At 40.5% G+C, this 17,672-nt stretch overlaps 1 protein-coding gene across 1 annotated transcript in view; it reads left to right on the top strand.

Moving 5' to 3' along the window:
* LOC138503903 (mucin-5AC-like) overlaps positions 1-17,672 on the top strand; it is a 488,816-nt gene that overhangs the window by 22,103 nt on the left and 449,041 nt on the right. Inside the window, exons 9-13 of the mRNA XM_069623989.1 lie at positions 732-1,115; positions 6,323-6,550; positions 8,206-8,523; positions 10,209-10,592; positions 15,797-16,024. Of these exons, the coding sequence (XP_069480090.1) occupies positions 732-1,115; positions 6,323-6,550; positions 8,206-8,523; positions 10,209-10,592; positions 15,797-16,024 (1,542 nt within the window). The remainder of the gene's footprint in view (positions 1-731; positions 1,116-6,322; positions 6,551-8,205; positions 8,524-10,208; positions 10,593-15,796; positions 16,025-17,672) is intronic.

Raw genomic sequence — 17,672 nt, 5'->3', positions numbered from 1 at the left:
GGAAAATGGAAATGGGTCAAAGTTTAACTCCTTTAGGGCTGTGATAGTGTGTCTGCAGCTATATTTTCTCCAAAATTCATAGTTCTTTTATGAACTTATATAAATGAATACATTCATGCAGTTGCCAGGTTGAGTGATTCTCTTTCAAGTTTGTGTAGTTTTTGTGTTTTTGCCATGTCACAAATCTATGCATACCAAACAAATGAGCCCCAATAGAAACATGTACACATGTAAAAACTAGAGATTTATATACTTGTATCAATTTCCTTGTTGCTCCAAACTGACAGGAGTTTTGTTCATTTGCATATTGTGTTTCAGATCTAAATATTGATCTTCGACACAAATTAGTCACACTTAATCCTAATAAAACTGGACACAGTTGCCATGTGTAAAAATTCAAGGAATTTGATGTGTTAAATAGTAGGATGAGTTAACTCTATACATTGTATATCACACTTGCCCTGAGGTTGCCTGCATTGCATTTGTAATGTTACCAAAATGGAAACACTCCACCTCACCCTTGGCCTATATAATGTCAAGTTCTCAAGATTGTGCCAGTGGACAGCACATGACAGAATTAAAGGCCTTGTAATAAAGTGGGGGCAAGCATGATACAACTGTACCCAATTGGATTCCACGTTAATTCCTGTATCTCTGAAAGCTCCTCATTCAGTAAGTGTTCTTTTTTTCATTAAAGTTATAGATATACATTCTGTTTTCACTCCGAACAGAGCCACTTGCAGCAGACTGTATACTTGCACAAAAGACAGAGTTTTACACATATTGGTTTGAGCCACCAAATCAAACAGATGTGCCTGGAGAAATGGAGAGAATGCCATATATTACTGCTGAAGGCAATCAAGATTGTACTACTCCAAAGAAGGTTGAGTGCAGACCTGTGGAAAATCCTGATACCCTGATGAATGAAATGGCCCCAAAAATGACATGTGATGAATCAAACGGGCCTCAGTGCTATACAAATGATCATGAGAAAACACCATGCAGGAACTATCAAGTTAGGTTTTCTTGCTACACGTACAACTTTTCGTCATGTCAAACATGGCAACCATCAACTTCAACAAGGACAACTACTTCTACCTCCATATCATCAAGTGGTAAGTGTTTTTCTTATATTTTACTTCAATTTGACTCTTACTTTGTGAGCCTACACAGAATTTCCTTTTCTAAACATGACCACCTAGGACCTTTTTTCTGACATATAATTCCATCAGTATTCCGCATTCGTAATGTTTGTGCCAACTCCATATTTTTGGTGGAAATCTATCCTGGGTCATTTCTGAAAAGAATTACTCATGCAGTTCTCCATACTCTACGTGAATATGGTGATATCAAATATATTGCTATTCTTAAAACCCATATTTCATAAGCAGATCCATTTTGATAGCCGATTTTGGGACTGTCAGATTCTTTCCTTATCCATGTTGAAATGAGAAGCAGGAAACTTCATACAGTATTCTAATGGGTTATTTTCATTGATGCACTATGTATTATTGGTAGTACTGCTGCACATGCACCACTGCAATACTGCTGGATCCCGTCACCATAAATTGAGCATGGACCAGTGATGACTTGCAGTATTTGTGTCTTGCTGGCATGCATTTCTCTTTGAGAGTTTTGTTAAATCTTGCACACTCCACAAGAGATACCAGTTAATTGCCTACCTTCTTGCATGCTTGCACACAATAAGGGCAGATAAATGTGCATTGCATCATTGCTGGTTGTATGGGGCTTCACAGAGGCTGCATGAAAAAGGACTATGTGAGCAGGTGGCGAGGACAGAATGATGGGTAAAGATGGATATAAACGCTCTCAGGATTGTCAGTTTAGCTTCTAAGTTACCAGGTTTCTTTGTTACATGTTCTAGAAATTGATGCTTAGGAAAGATTACTTAGTGAATGTATAGCCTGCTGCTATAATCTTGTCCAATTTACAGGTCTCAAATTTCAGTGCCAGCTTTAACGTCTTAGCCCGTTCAATTTGTAGGTTGATAAAAATCCATGCAATTGAGTTGCGTAGATATAACATTTCTTAGTTAAAACACTATGAAGCTGCAAGGAGTATCCCAACAAGTTTATATTAAAGAAATGTGTTTATTATTAATTACCATCAGTATATGTGACATCTAATTCGAAGGACTCAGGAAGCTTGGGCCTAATAAGTTGAACACATCCCTAGTTTATAATTAAAATGTCCGCTTTTGTTACAGGTAGTCCCACTGTTGAGAATATGCATTAATCATGTAGTCAGTACTTCCACATCTAAGATGTTATATTTTTATTTTTCCTCCATTTGACACTCATTTTCTTAGGCTACCCAACATGTCCTGTTCTGCACATGAACACCAAGGGCCTGATTTTCAGCATATTATTTCATCAGTATTTCTCATTCAGAACAAAATGTATCTGTCAACCCAATGTATTTTGTACATCTACCCTGAATACAGTGAGACACAAATGGCTGATATACTGCTGTGAATTGTGTTAACACCCCTTAGAAATACAAGACTAGGTTCTCGCCTTGTTGCACCCACTACCACACTCATGAACGTAGCCCCACCGACCATGATTAGAAACGATAGACTCAGCTATCGCACTAATCTTGATACAAAACTCACCAGAATGCTCTCCAATCAGACTAAGAACCCCAAGCAGCCGACCTCACTCACTGACCTCCCACCAAGTCACAACCCAGCAATACCTCACTCGCCACCACATACGAATGCCAACCCTCCACAGACCTCTATCAAGGGAGCTCTCATCAACGCTTGCTCATTGGTAGCCCACACTACTGATGTCGCCGACATTATCTCCACTAACCACCTAGACTTTATCGCTATCACCGAGACATGGCTCCACCCAGCAGCCGGTCCCACAATAGCTCTAGCCACTCCGGACAACTACAACATCATCCGAGCTGACAGAAAAAATGGAATAGGAGGGGGAATAGCAATTATTGCGAAATCCACCCTAAACATCAGAGAAGTAACCAGCACAACCCTACCTTCAGCCAAACTTTTATCCGTCAAACTCCCACTATCTGACACACAAACCATCCTGCTCCATATTATATACAGACCCCCAGGATCCCCCTCCACCTTTGAAGAGGATATCTCTCTCCTACTTTCTACCAATTTGAAACCGAAATCCCAAATCTTCATTTTGGGAGATTTCAACTTGGGACTCAATGATCCCAATGACAACCAGGCCACATCCCTTAATGACATGATTACTCATCTAGGCTTCACCCAACACATTAATCAACCTACACATACAAAAGGAAGATCCTTGGATTGGCTTGCAGATGCCAATTGCAACCTCTCACTGACTGACATCACTCCCTGTGCTTGGACCGACCATCATCTTATTACCTTCTCTTTACCTAGATCCTCACCATCTACCACACGACCCACTAAGTTACCTCTAATAATCTCCAGAAATAACCGTAACATCACTATAGAGAACCTCAAACCTCTTCTCGCGCCTATCAGTAAAGCTAACCTACCTACGCAAAATAACAACCCAGCAGCCATAGTAGACTTATATAACAACACCTTAGAACTAGCCCTCAACCAGATAGCTTCTCTCAACCCAACGAAAAGCCAAACCTATTGCCCACTCCAACAAATGGTTCTCAGCAGAATTAAAAGCTCTCCGCAATATTAAAAGAACTGCAGAAACTAGCTGGAGAAAAGCCCCTTCTCTCTCCACTAATGACAAATTCGCTTCAGCTGCCTCCACCTACAAATCCGCCATCTTAAATGCTAAAAAAGAGATCTATAACTTGAGAATACAAAATGCCGAATCTGGCACTAAAGAACTTTTCTCTATACTAAGAGAACTTGAATCACCATTGCCTCCTACAGAGGACTGCATCTAAGACAGGGCCTGGTGTAACAATATCCAGCTCGCCCTCGCTAAGAAAATTGCCCTCCTACAAACCAAGATAGAAGCAAAAAAAGCTAGCCTTGCCTCCAAGCAGAACCCCAGCAGCAAAATTAACCACACCACCCCTAATTGCCCCTCCTTCCACTTCTCACCAGTCACAGAAGAGGAAGTAATCAAGATAATCGCCAGTCTCAAACCATCCAACTGCAAAGGTGACATTTGTCCCGCATCTGTCATCAAAGACGGTGCTAAAGAGTTAGCCCCTCTCATCACCTCTCTGATCAACTCCTCCTTCAAAAACTCAGTGGTCCCCAACAACCTTAAAGAAGCATGGGTCCTACCCCTGCTCAAAAAACCTAACCTAGATCCCAACATCCCCACAAACTACAGGCCCATCACCACAGTCCCATTTCTTCCCAAAATCTTGGACAGGATAGCCTATCTCCAAATACAACAACATTTGGAAGACAACAACCTCCTAGGCCTGCGACAATCCGGCTTTAGACCAAGGCACGGGACTGAAACTGCCCTCTTGGATCTAAAAATCCAAATGGATGACGCCAAAGACAAGGGCAAACTGGCCATCTTGCTCTTGTTGGATCTCTCTGCTGCCTTTGATTTGGTTGACCACCAGATCCTCACTCAACACCTCTCCTCGGCTGCTGCATTCTCTCAGAATGCCACTAAGTGGATCCAGTCATTTCTGTCTGACACGTCGACTAGAGTCTTCGCCCCCACTGTGGCCGCGGACCCTATCCCAATCACATGTGGAGTGCCCCAAGGTTCTTGCATTTCTCCCACACTTTACAACATCTTCACGAAGCTCCTATTCGACCGTCTTGACGATCTGGGTGTCAGCTACACTAATTATGCAGACGACACCCAGGTCCTCATCACGCTCACTGGTAACTATGAAGAAGATGTTGCAAAGCTTAATGATATCTACTTAGAAATCCAAGCCTGGATGGCTACACACAGTCTTTGCCTAAACGACGATAAGACAGAATTGCTTATCTTTATCTCCCAGGCTTGCTTCAACAAACTGGACCAAAGGTACCAATCCTTTACCATTGATGGCAACATCATAAAAGTATCCAAAGAGGTCAAAACACTAGGTGTATACCTCGACTGTACCTTGTCACTAAAGAAACAAATAAACTCTACCATCTCAGCTACCTCATACACCAATAAATTGATCAATGCCTGCAGGCCTTTTCTCTCCACCTCTAGTTGCCTCACCCTATCTAGAGTGCTGATATTGTCTAAATTAGACTATTGCAACACACTCTACTTAGGCACTACCACAAAAAACTTGAAAAGGCTCCAGATTCTGCAAAATAATGCACTAAAATGTGCCCTCAACCTCCCGCGCAAGGCGCACATATCCACGGTTAGCAAAGAAGTCCACTGGCTCCCGATCCGCGACAGAATTAAGCTAAGAACCCTGGTCATCACCCACAAGTGCTTGTCACGGACTGCCCCACGTTACCTCTCAGACAAATTCTCTAGACACTGCCCCATTAGACCCACCAGAACTCCTTACCTGCACCAACTAAAGATCCCTAACTATAACCTAAAAACAGCAGGAGGCTCCAGTTTCCCAGTGCTCGCAGCACAATGTTGGAACACCCTCCCTCCTACAATTAGATCGGAAACCGCGTTCTGGCCATTCAGAGCCATGGTAAAATCATGGCTATCAGCTTAAACATCTAGACTCTCACCGACACGACCGGCCAGCCGCCGCTCTCTACCTGCAGTAATGTTTACTCTATCTGCAGCCTATTCAGGACCAACCTGTAACCTGGTCCTCACTCGCCACTGTAACTATTATGTGCCTATTCTCTGTACATACTCTTCTCGGTATATTCTACTCTTGTACGTAAACATTCAGAGCCTGGACTAATGTATGCTCTGTCTGTTGTATTATGATGTTCGTGTAACGATATGTAACTGCTGTGCACATGATTATGCGCCCAGCTACCTGAGGGTTCGGACGCGCTTTATAAATAAACAAACTAAACTAAACTAAGCTTGCAGGATTCAGGTTCGACACCCAGCTTTAATGTCTCAGCCCTTTCCCTTTGGCAGTTGATAAAGCACATTACATTGATTTGGATAAACAATTGGTTAGCAACAAGACTGTCAAACTAAATTGACTACATCAGCAAGCACATATAAAGCGTATATTTTGAATTACTGTCAATATATGCAACATCTCATTAATAGGATTGTGGCTAGAAAATAAATACAAAACGTTCTGTGACATTTAAAACACAAGCTTATCGAATAGCAATAGAATGGTTGCAAGACAGACTCGGACAACATGAAAATATTTTTGAATTGACATTTGGATAAAAAGTAGTCTATTATGTACAGCTCTGCAAGTAATGTGTGTTATTGATCTCTCTCTTCTTCAGCCCCTGCCGTCCACACTGCATCCTCAAGAACTACAAGCACTCAGTCTTCTGCAAGCTCTACAACTAGTGCTCCCTCTACTAGAATGTCAAGTACTCCTGCCAATACAAAGTTTACAACAACTACTAATCTCCCAGCTGCAAGCACAACAATCAGTCCTCCTCGCTACATAAGTACAAGAAGTACTTTGGCTGTAACCACTCCTGTCACTATTGCCATATCATCAAGCGGTAAGCATTTTCATTTTATTTTTCTTTGATTTGACACTCATCCCTTGAGTCTACCCACAATTTCCTTTTCTAAAACATGACCAGCCAGGATCGGATTCAGACTTAATATTCCTTCATTATCATTATGCCCCATGCAGAATAAAATGTATGGGTCAAATCCAAGATTTTTGTGTAAATCTCTCTTGAATACTTTCTGAATATAATGACTCTTGCAGCAGTATATGGACATTTCTGATTATTCCCATCTCTGATGGAACATGACAAGTTTCTGTTGAGATGTGAATTTGAATATCTTCACTTTGATCACTTCTTTCTCATTTTTCTGTGCTGTACAGGTACATGTCTATAGCAAATGTATCCCTTGTCCTAAAACTCACAATTCACAAATGGTTTCATTTTGAAAACACTTTCTGGGGCTGTCTGGGATTAGCTCTTATCCATACAGTGGTGTGTTTTTGAAAAGTAAAGACAGTATTCTAATGAGTTCTGTTCATTGATGTGGAATATATTATTGTCACTATGGCTGCTAAAACACCCCTGCAATGATCTAAGATTCCTTGACCCTAAATGGAGGATTGACCGGTCATGACAGGCCTTTAGGCTGTTGATAAATCCTATGAGTACCCCAAGACATTCCAGCTCATTGAATAGCCCTTTTCATATTTGCAAATTATAAATGCAGAAAAAGGTGTATTCCATCTGTGCCATTTCACAGAGACCTAGAAAAAATAAGGGTTATGTAAGTAGGTGGAGAGGAGAGTGGGATGGGAGTTGATGGATATAACCAATCTGACGATTCTGAGTTTGCTGTCTAAGCAACCTGATTAGTTTTTTAAATACTATGATACTCATTGTTCTAAAAGATTGTTTTAGTGGATTTTTTTTGTCTGATGCTATGATCTATCGCTAACCTACAATTCCCAGGTCTGACAGACAGCATTACCATCCCTGCACTATGGAGCTTGCTAAAACGCATGCCATTGACGTGTACAGTAATACATTTTGTTAGTAACAACACTATGTAACTGTAAGAACTATCACAGCGTGTGCCATGTTACAAAATATGTTTAAATAGCTTACTATCGCTATATGGAACGTCTTATATGTATGACTTGTGCCTGGTAAGTTGGGTACATCCCTAGTTGATATTTAAAGTGTGCATTTTTTATAACCAACACGTTGTCACACCTTGAACTAAATGGTGAATGTGCTCACATTCTACAGGAGAACCAACAATGCCTTTGTGAAGTCTCACAAATGCATCTCAAACAGTAGAGGAATGGCTGTAAAATTAGATTTAGCATCATAAAAAGTGTTCTTAATTGGGAAATGCATAAAACATGTCATCATCACACAAGTTATGTATGCACCTCGCCAAAGATAACGTGTTATTGATCCAGAAAGGCCTATTTATGTTAAACACATGAAGGAACTTCTCTGTCATGGATTTGATTCTAAAGTTTCAGCACAAACCGTTATCAACCCAAGGTGCAATAACCTTACAGGGTGAAGATTTATATTCAAATATCAAGTATTAATTAAACAAGCTATTATATGATGGAATGTTTTTCATACCTAAATAGTGCAGATACCTGAGGGTATTTTGTACTATATATCAAAGTACTTTGAGTAAACTATCTCTTTTTACTGAACAGTTTCAACACACTCACCCTGTGTCTACGTACACAAGGTGTGTAAATGGTCAGAGTGGTATGATAAAACAAATCCCACTGAACATCCTGGAGATTATGAAACATCTGATGAACTGAGAAAAAAGGGAATTCCAGTTTGCAAAACTCCAATCGATGTTGAATGCAAAGCGAAGAAGTACCCCTATGCAACAGTAGGAGACCTTGGCCAGACAATACAGTGTAACACTTCTGGGTTTCGTTGCAGCAATAAAGATCAGAACCCACCTGGCTGCTTCATCTATAAAGCTAGATATTTATGCTGCTCTTATGAGCCATGTACAGGTAAGGACATTTTTTTAATTCAAATTTTCTATTGCTAATAATTGTATTAGTTCTTTATAAGGGAAGCTCCTGTGGGTGAAGTACAGAATGTGCAAAGCTTCTCAAAGATCTATCATCTAGGCTTGGTTTTCAAGTATTGATTAGATTCACTTCCAGCTCCTTGGGATTGAATGGGTCAGCGCCCCAGGAACCATTATAATCATAGGTTTACTTGCTCCAGAGGAAAACCCATCTGCTGGCATGACTGATGACTCTATCATCTATTCTTCTTGTGCCATTGTACCCTGACTGTGTAGATTCCGACCTCTGTAGAATTGCTCAATATAGCCATGCAGTGTAATCCTAGACAGGAAAATCTTGACTTGTGCAACTTATAGAAGATATAGGAAGGAGCTGGGGATCCCAAGCACAATTCCCCTACGCATTAAAAGACTGGAGATCCTAGTAGAGATCATTCAACCTATAGAATGCAAAACATGGACATGTACTGAAACTTGCAGGTTTGAGATTTAGGAAAGTGTAGAACAGGATGAGTTAGAAAGTGAGATGCCTCACACACCTTTGTTTTTCATGTTTCTTAATATTGAATTGATACGCACAACACACAGTGCACATTTTATTCTAGTCAATCATTTAAAATGTGTTTATTTGAGCAGAAGGTTTTTGAAAACAAATGCATTCAACATGTTAGAATTCAATGCTGTGTGCAGAGGTAAAAAAACTCATTACAAGGTAACTTAATTCCTACTGCTCTTTACATAATTAAGCATGCGTAATACTATAACACAATATGTGATGGGCAGGCATCTCTATATTAACATTTTCTATATAAGTATTCACTTATTAAAAGAGAGCAGACGTGACTCTTGCAAACACTATTTTTGAGTTTTGGAAGGGGAATATTGAAATTGATAGCAATGTAAAATAATCACATAGTGAGCAAATATATCATGAGGAAAATGGAAATGGGTCAAAGTTTAACTCCTTTAGGGCTGTGATAGTGTGTCTGCAGCTATATTTTCTCCAAAATTCATAGTTCTTTTATGAACTTATATAAATGAATACATTCATGCAGTTGCCAGGTTGAGTGATTCTCTTTCAAGTTTGTGTAGTTTTTGTGTTTTTGCCATGTCACAAATCTATGCATACCAAACAAATGAGCCCCAATAGAAACATGTACACATGTAAAAACTAGAGATTTATATACTTGTATCAATTTCCTTGTTGCTCCAAACTGACAGGAGTTTTGTTCATTTGCATATTGTGTTTCAGATCTAAATATTGATCTTCGACACAAATTAGTCACACTTAATCCTAATAAAACTGGACACAGTTGCCATGTGTAAAAATTCAAGGAATTTGATGTGTTAAATAGTAGGATGAGTTAACTCTATACATTGTATATCACACTTGCCCTGAGGTTGCCTGCATTGCATTTGTAATGTTACCAAAATGGAAACACTCCACCTCACCCTTGGCCTATATAATGTCAAGTTCTCAAGATTGTGCCAGTGGACAGCACATGACAGAATTAAAGGCCTTGTAATAAAGTGGGGGCAAGCATGATACAACTGTACCCAATTGGATTCCACGTTAATTCCTGTATCTCTGAAAGCTCCTCATTCAGTAAGTGTTCTTTTTTTCATTAAAGTTATAGATATACATTCTGTTTTCACTCCGAACAGAGCCACTTGCAGCAGACTGTATACTTGCACAAAAGACAGAGTTTTACACATATTGGTTTGAGCCACCAAATCAAACAGATGTGCCTGGAGAAATGGAGAGAATGCCATATATTACTGCTGAAGGCAATCAAGATTGTACTACTCCAAAGAAGGTTGAGTGCAGACCTGTGGAAAATCCTGATACCCCGATGAATGAAATGGCCCCAAAAATGACATGTGATGAATCAAACGGGCCTCAGTGCTATACAAATGATCATGAGAAAACACCATGCAGGAACTATCAAGTTAGGTTTTCTTGCTACACGTACAACTTTTCGTCATGTCAAACATGGCAACCATCAACTTCAACAAGGACAACTACTTCTACCTCCATATCATCAAGTGGTAAGTGTTTTTCTTATATTTTACTTCAATTTGACTCTTACTTTGTGAGCCTACACAGAATTTCCTTTTCTAAACATGACCACCTAGGACCTTTTTTCTGACATATAATTCCATCAGTATTCCGCATTCGTAATGTTTGTGCCAACTCCATATTTTTGGTGGAAATCTATCCTGGGTCATTTCTGAAAAGAATTACTCATGCAGTTCTCCATACTCTACGTGAATATGGTGATATCAAATATATTGCTATTCTTAAAACCCATATTTCATAAGCAGATCCATTTTGATAGCCGATTTTGGGACTGTCAGATTCTTTCCTTATCCATGTTGAAATGAGAAGCAGGAAACTTCATACAGTATTCTAATGGGTTATTTTCATTGATGCACTATGTATTATTGGTAGTACTGCTGCACATGCACCACTGCAATACTGCTGGATCCCGTCACCATAAATTGAGCATGGACCAGTGATGACTTGCAGTATTTGTGTCTTGCTGGCATGCATTTCTCTTTGAGAGTTTTGTTAAATCTTGCACACTCCACAAGAGATACCAGTTAATTGCCTACCTTCTTGCATGCTTGCACACAATAAGGGCAGATAAATGTGCATTGCATCATTGCTGGTTGTATGGGGCTTCACAGAGGCTGCATGAAAAAGGACTATGTGAGCAGGTGGCGAGGACAGAATGATGGGTAAAGATGGATATAAACGCTCTCAGGATTGTCAGTTTAGCTTCTAAGTTACCAGGTTTCTTTGTTACATGTTCTAGAAATTGATGCTTAGGAAAGATTACTTAGTGAATGTATAGCCTGCTGCTATAATCTTGTCCAATTTACAGGTCTCAAATTTCAGTGCCAGCTTTAACGTCTTAGCCCGTTCAATTTGTAGGTTGATAAAAATCCATGCAATTGAGTTGCGTAGATATAACATTTCTTAGTTAAAACACTATGAAGCTGCAAGGAGTATCCCAACAAGTTTATATTAAAGAAATGTGTTTATTATTAATTACCATCAGTATATGTGACATCTAATTCGAAGGACTCAGGAAGCTTGGGCCTAATAAGTTGAACACATCCCTAGTTTATAATTAAAATGTCCGCTTTTACAGGTAGTCCCACTGTTGAGAATATGCATTAATCATGTAGTCAGTACTTCCACATCTAAGATGTTATATTTTTATTTTTCCTCCATTTGACACTCATTTTCTTAGGCTACCCAACATGTCCTGTTCTGCACATGAACACCAAGGGCCTGATTTTCAGCATATTATTTCATCAGTATTTCTCATTCAGAACAAAATGTATCTGTCAACCCAATGTATTTTGTACATCTACCCTGAATACAGTGAGACACAAATGGCTGATATACTGCTGTGAATTGTGTTAACACCCCTTAGAAATACAAGACTAGGTTCTCGCCTTGTTGCACCCACTACCACACTCATGAACGTAGCCCCACCGACCATGATTAGAAACGATAGACTCAGCTATCGCACTAATCTTGATACAAAACTCACCAGAATGCTCTCCAATCAGACTAAGAACCCCAAGCAGCCGACCTCACTCACTGACCTCCCACCAAGTCACAACCCAGCAATACCTCACTCGCCACCACATACGAATGCCAACCCTCCACAGACCTCTATCAAGGGAGCTCTCATCAACGCTTGCTCATTGGTAGCCCACACTACTGATGTCGCCGACATTATCTCCACTAACCACCTAGACTTTATCGCTATCACCGAGACATGGCTCCACCCAGCAGCCGGTCCCACAATAGCTCTAGCCACTCCGGACAACTACAACATCATCCGAGCTGACAGAAAAAATGGAATAGGAGGGGGAATAGCAATTATTGCGAAATCCACCCTAAACATCAGAGAAGTAACCAGCACAACCCTACCTTCAGCCAAACTTTTATCCGTCAAACTCCCACTATCTGACACACAAACCATCCTGCTCCATATTATATACAGACCCCCAGGATCCCCCTCCACCTTTGAAGAGGATATCTCTCTCCTACTTTCTACCAATTTGAAACCGAAATCCCAAATCTTCATTTTGGGAGATTTCAACTTGGGACTCAATGATCCCAATGACAACCAGGCCACATCCCTTAATGACATGATTACTCATCTAGGCTTCACCCAACACATTAATCAACCTACACATACAAAAGGAAGATCCTTGGATTGGCTTGCAGATGCCAATTGCAACCTCTCACTGACTGACATCACTCCCTGTGCTTGGACCGACCATCATCTTATTACCTTCTCTTTACCTAGATCCTCACCATCTACCACACGACCCACTAAGTTACCTCTAATAATCTCCAGAAATAACCGTAACATCACTATAGAGAACCTCAAACCTCTTCTCGCGCCTATCAGTAAAGCTAACCTACCTACGCAAAATAACAACCCAGCAGCCATAGTAGACTTATATAACAACACCTTAGAACTAGCCCTCAACCAGATAGCTTCTCTCAACCCAACGAAAAGCCAAACCTATTGCCCACTCCAACAAATGGTTCTCAGCAGAATTAAAAGCTCTCCGCAATATTAAAAGAACTGCAGAAACTAGCTGGAGAAAAGCCCCTTCTCTCTCCACTAATGACAAATTCGCTTCAGCTGCCTCCACCTACAAATCCGCCATCTTAAATGCTAAAAAAGAGATCTATAACTTGAGAATACAAAATGCCGAATCTGGCACTAAAGAACTTTTCTCTATACTAAGAGAACTTGAATCACCATTGCCTCCTACAGAGGACTGCATCTAAGACAGGGCCTGGTGTAACAATATCCAGCTCGCCCTCGCTAAGAAAATTGCCCTCCTACAAACCAAGATAGAAGCAAAAAAAGCTAGCCTTGCCTCCAAGCAGAACCCCAGCAGCAAAATTAACCACACCACCCCTAATTGCCCCTCCTTCCACTTCTCACCAGTCACAGAAGAGGAAGTAATCAAGATAATCGCCAGTCTCAAACCATCCAACTGCAAAGGTGACATTTGTCCCGCATCTGTCATCAAAGACGGTGCTAAAGAGTTAGCCCCTCTCATCACCTCTCTGATCAACTCCTCCTTCAAAAACTCAGTGGTCCCCAACAACCTTAAAGAAGCATGGGTCCTACCCCTGCTCAAAAAACCTAACCTAGATCCCAACATCCCCACAAACTACAGGCCCATCACCACAGTCCCATTTCTTCCCAAAATCTTGGACAGGATAGCCTATCTCCAAATACAACAACATTTGGAAGACAACAACCTCCTAGGCCTGCGACAATCCGGCTTTAGACCAAGGCACGGGACTGAAACTGCCCTCTTGGATCTAAAAATCCAAATGGATGACGCCAAAGACAAGGGCAAACTGGCCATCTTGCTCTTGTTGGATCTCTCTGCTGCCTTTGATTTGGTTGACCACCAGATCCTCACTCAACACCTCTCCTCGGCTGCTGCATTCTCTCAGAATGCCACTAAGTGGATCCAGTCATTTCTGTCTGACACGTCGACTAGAGTCTTCGCCCCCACTGTGGCCGCGGACCCTATCCCAATCACATGTGGAGTGCCCCAAGGTTCTTGCATTTCTCCCACACTTTACAACATCTTCACGAAGCTCCTATTCGACCGTCTTGACGATCTGGGTGTCAGCTACACTAATTATGCAGACGACACCCAGGTCCTCATCACGCTCACTGGTAACTATGAAGAAGATGTTGCAAAGCTTAATGATATCTACTTAGAAATCCAAGCCTGGATGGCTACACACAGTCTTTGCCTAAACGACGATAAGACAGAATTGCTTATCTTTATCTCCCAGGCTTGCTTCAACAAACTGGACCAAAGGTACCAATCCTTTACCATTGATGGCAACATCATAAAAGTATCCAAAGAGGTCAAAACACTAGGTGTATACCTCGACTGTACCTTGTCACTAAAGAAACAAATAAACTCTACCATCTCAGCTACCTCATACACCAATAAATTGATCAATGCCTGCAGGCCTTTTCTCTCCACCTCTAGTTGCCTCACCCTATCTAGAGTGCTGATATTGTCTAAATTAGACTATTGCAACACACTCTACTTAGGCACTACCACAAAAAACTTGAAAAGGCTCCAGATTCTGCAAAATAATGCACTAAAATGTGCCCTCAACCTCCCGCGCAAGGCGCACATATCCACGGTTAGCAAAGAAGTCCACTGGCTCCCGATCCGCGACAGAATTAAGCTAAGAACCCTGGTCATCACCCACAAGTGCTTGTCACGGACTGCCCCACGTTACCTCTCAGACAAATTCTCTAGACACTGCCCCATTAGACCCACCAGAACTCCTTACCTGCACCAACTAAAGATCCCTAACTATAACCTAAAAACAGCAGGAGGCTCCAGTTTCCCAGTGCTCGCAGCACAATGTTGGAACACCCTCCCTCCTACAATTAGATCGGAAACCGCGTTCTGGCCATTCAGAGCCATGGTAAAATCATGGCTATCAGCTTAAACATCTAGACTCTCACCGACACGACCGGCCAGCCGCCGCTCTCTACCTGCAGTAATGTTTACTCTATCTGCAGCCTATTCAGGACCAACCTGTAACCTGGTCCTCACTCGCCACTGTAACTATTATGTGCCTATTCTCTGTACATACTCTTCTCGGTATATTCTACTCTTGTACGTAAACATTCAGAGCCTGGACTAATGTATGCTCTGTCTGTTGTATTATGATGTTCGTGTAACGATATGTAACTGCTGTGCACATGATTATGCGCCCAGCTACCTGAGGGTTCGGACGCGCTTTATAAATAAACAAACTAAACTAAACTAAGCTTGCAGGATTCAGGTTCGACACCCAGCTTTAATGTCTCAGCCCTTTCCCTTTGGCAGTTGATAAAGCACATTACATTGATTTGGATAAACAATTGGTTAGCAACAAGACTGTCAAACTAAATTGACTACATCAGCAAGCACATATAAAGCGTATATTTTGAATTACTGTCAATATATGCAACATCTCATTAATAGGATTGTGGCTAGAAAATAAATACAAAACGTTCTGTGACATTTAAAACACAAGCTTATCGAATAGCAATAGAATGGTTGCAAGACAGACTCGGACAACATGAAAATATTTTTGAATTGACATTTGGATAAAAAGTAGTCTATTATGTACAGCTCTGCAAGTAATGTGTGTTATTGATCTCTCTCTTCTTCAGCCCCTGCCGTCCACACTGCATCCTCAAGAACTACAAGCACTCAGTCTTCTGCAAGCTCTACAACTAGTGCTCCCTCTACTAGAATGTCAAGTACTCCTGCCAATACAAAGTTTACAACAACTACTAATCTCCCAGCTGCAAGCACAACAATCAGTCCTCCTCGCTACATAAGTACAAGAAGTACTTTGGCTGTAACCACTCCTGTCACTATTGCCATATCATCAAGCGGTAAGCATTTTCATTTTATTTTTCTTTGATTTGACACTCATCCCTTGAGTCTACCCACAATTTCCTTTTCTAAAACATGACCAGCCAGGATCGGATTCGGACTTAATATTCCTTCATTATCATTATGCCCCATGCAGAATAAAATGTATGGGTCAAATCCAAGATTTTTGTGTAAATCTCTCTTGAATACTTTCTGAATATAATGACTCTTGCAGCAGTATATGGACATTTCTGATTATTCCCATCTCTGATGGAACATGACAAGTTTCTGTTGAGATATGAATTTGAATATCTTCACTTTGATCACTTCTTTCTCATTTTTCTGTGCTGTACAGGTACATGTCTATAGCAAATGTATCCCTTGTCCTAAAACTCACAATTCACAAATGGTTTCATTTTGAAAACACTTTCTGGGGCTGTCTGGGATTAGCTCTTATCCATACAGTGATGTGTTTTTGAAAAGTAAAGACAGTATTCTAATGAGTTCTGTTCATTGATGTGGAATATATTATTGTCACTATGGCTGCTAAAACACCCCTGCAATGATCTAAGATTCCTTGACCCTAAATGGAGGATTGACCGGTCATGACAGGCCTTTAGGCTGTTGATAAATCCTATGAGTACCCCAAGACATTCCAGCTCATTGAATAGCCCTTTTCATATTTGCAAATTATAAATGCAGAAAAAGGTGTATTCCATCTGTGCCATTTCACAGAGACCTAGAAAAAAGAAGGGTTATGTAAGTAGGTGGAGAGGAGAGTGGGATGGGAGTTGATGGATATAACCAATCTGACGATTCTGAGTTTGCTGTCTAAGCAACCTGATTAGTTTTTTAAATACTATGATACTCATTGTTCTAAAAGATTGTTTTAGTGGATTTTTTTTGTCTGATGCTATGATCTATCGCTAACCTACAATTCCCAGGTCTGACAGACAGCATTACCATCCCTGCACTATGGAGCTTGCTAAAACGCATGCCATTGACGTGTACAGTAATACATTTTGTTAGTAACAACACTATGTAACTGTAAGAACTATCACAGCGTGTGCCATGTTACAAAATATGTTTAAATAGCTTACTATCGCTATATGGAACGTCTTATATGTATGACTTGTGCCTGGTAAGTTGGGTACATCCCTAGTTGATATTTAAAGTGTGCATTTTTTATAACCAACACGTTGTCACACCTTGAACTAAATGGTGAATGTGCTCACATTCTACAGGAGAACCAACAATGCCTTTGTGAAGTCTCACAAATGCATCTCAAACAGTAGAGGAATGGCTGTAAAATTAGATTTAGCATCATAAAAAGTGTTCTTAATTGGGAAATGCATAAAACATGTCATCATCACACAAGTTATGTATGCACCTCGCCAAAGATAACGTGTTATTGATCCAGAAAGGCCTATTTATGTTAAACACATGAAGGAACTTCTCTGTCATGGATTTGATTCTAAAGTTTCAGCACAAACCGTTATCAACCCAAGGTGCAATAACCTTACAGGGTGAAGATTTATATTCAAATATCAAGTATTAATTAAACAAGCTATTATATGATGGAATGTTTTTCATACCTAAATAGTGCAGATACCTGAGGGTATTTTGTACTATATATCAAAGTACTTTGAGTAAACTATCTCTTTTTAC

Source organism: Ambystoma mexicanum, chromosome 11, assembly GCF_040938575.1.
Source record: "Ambystoma mexicanum isolate Mex_15411 chromosome 11, UKY_AmexF1_1, whole genome shotgun sequence".
Taxonomy (NCBI): domain Eukaryota; kingdom Metazoa; phylum Chordata; class Amphibia; order Caudata; family Ambystomatidae; genus Ambystoma; species Ambystoma mexicanum.
Note: the sequence above shows the minus strand (reverse complement) of the source record. Positions and strands in the feature narration are given on the sequence as shown.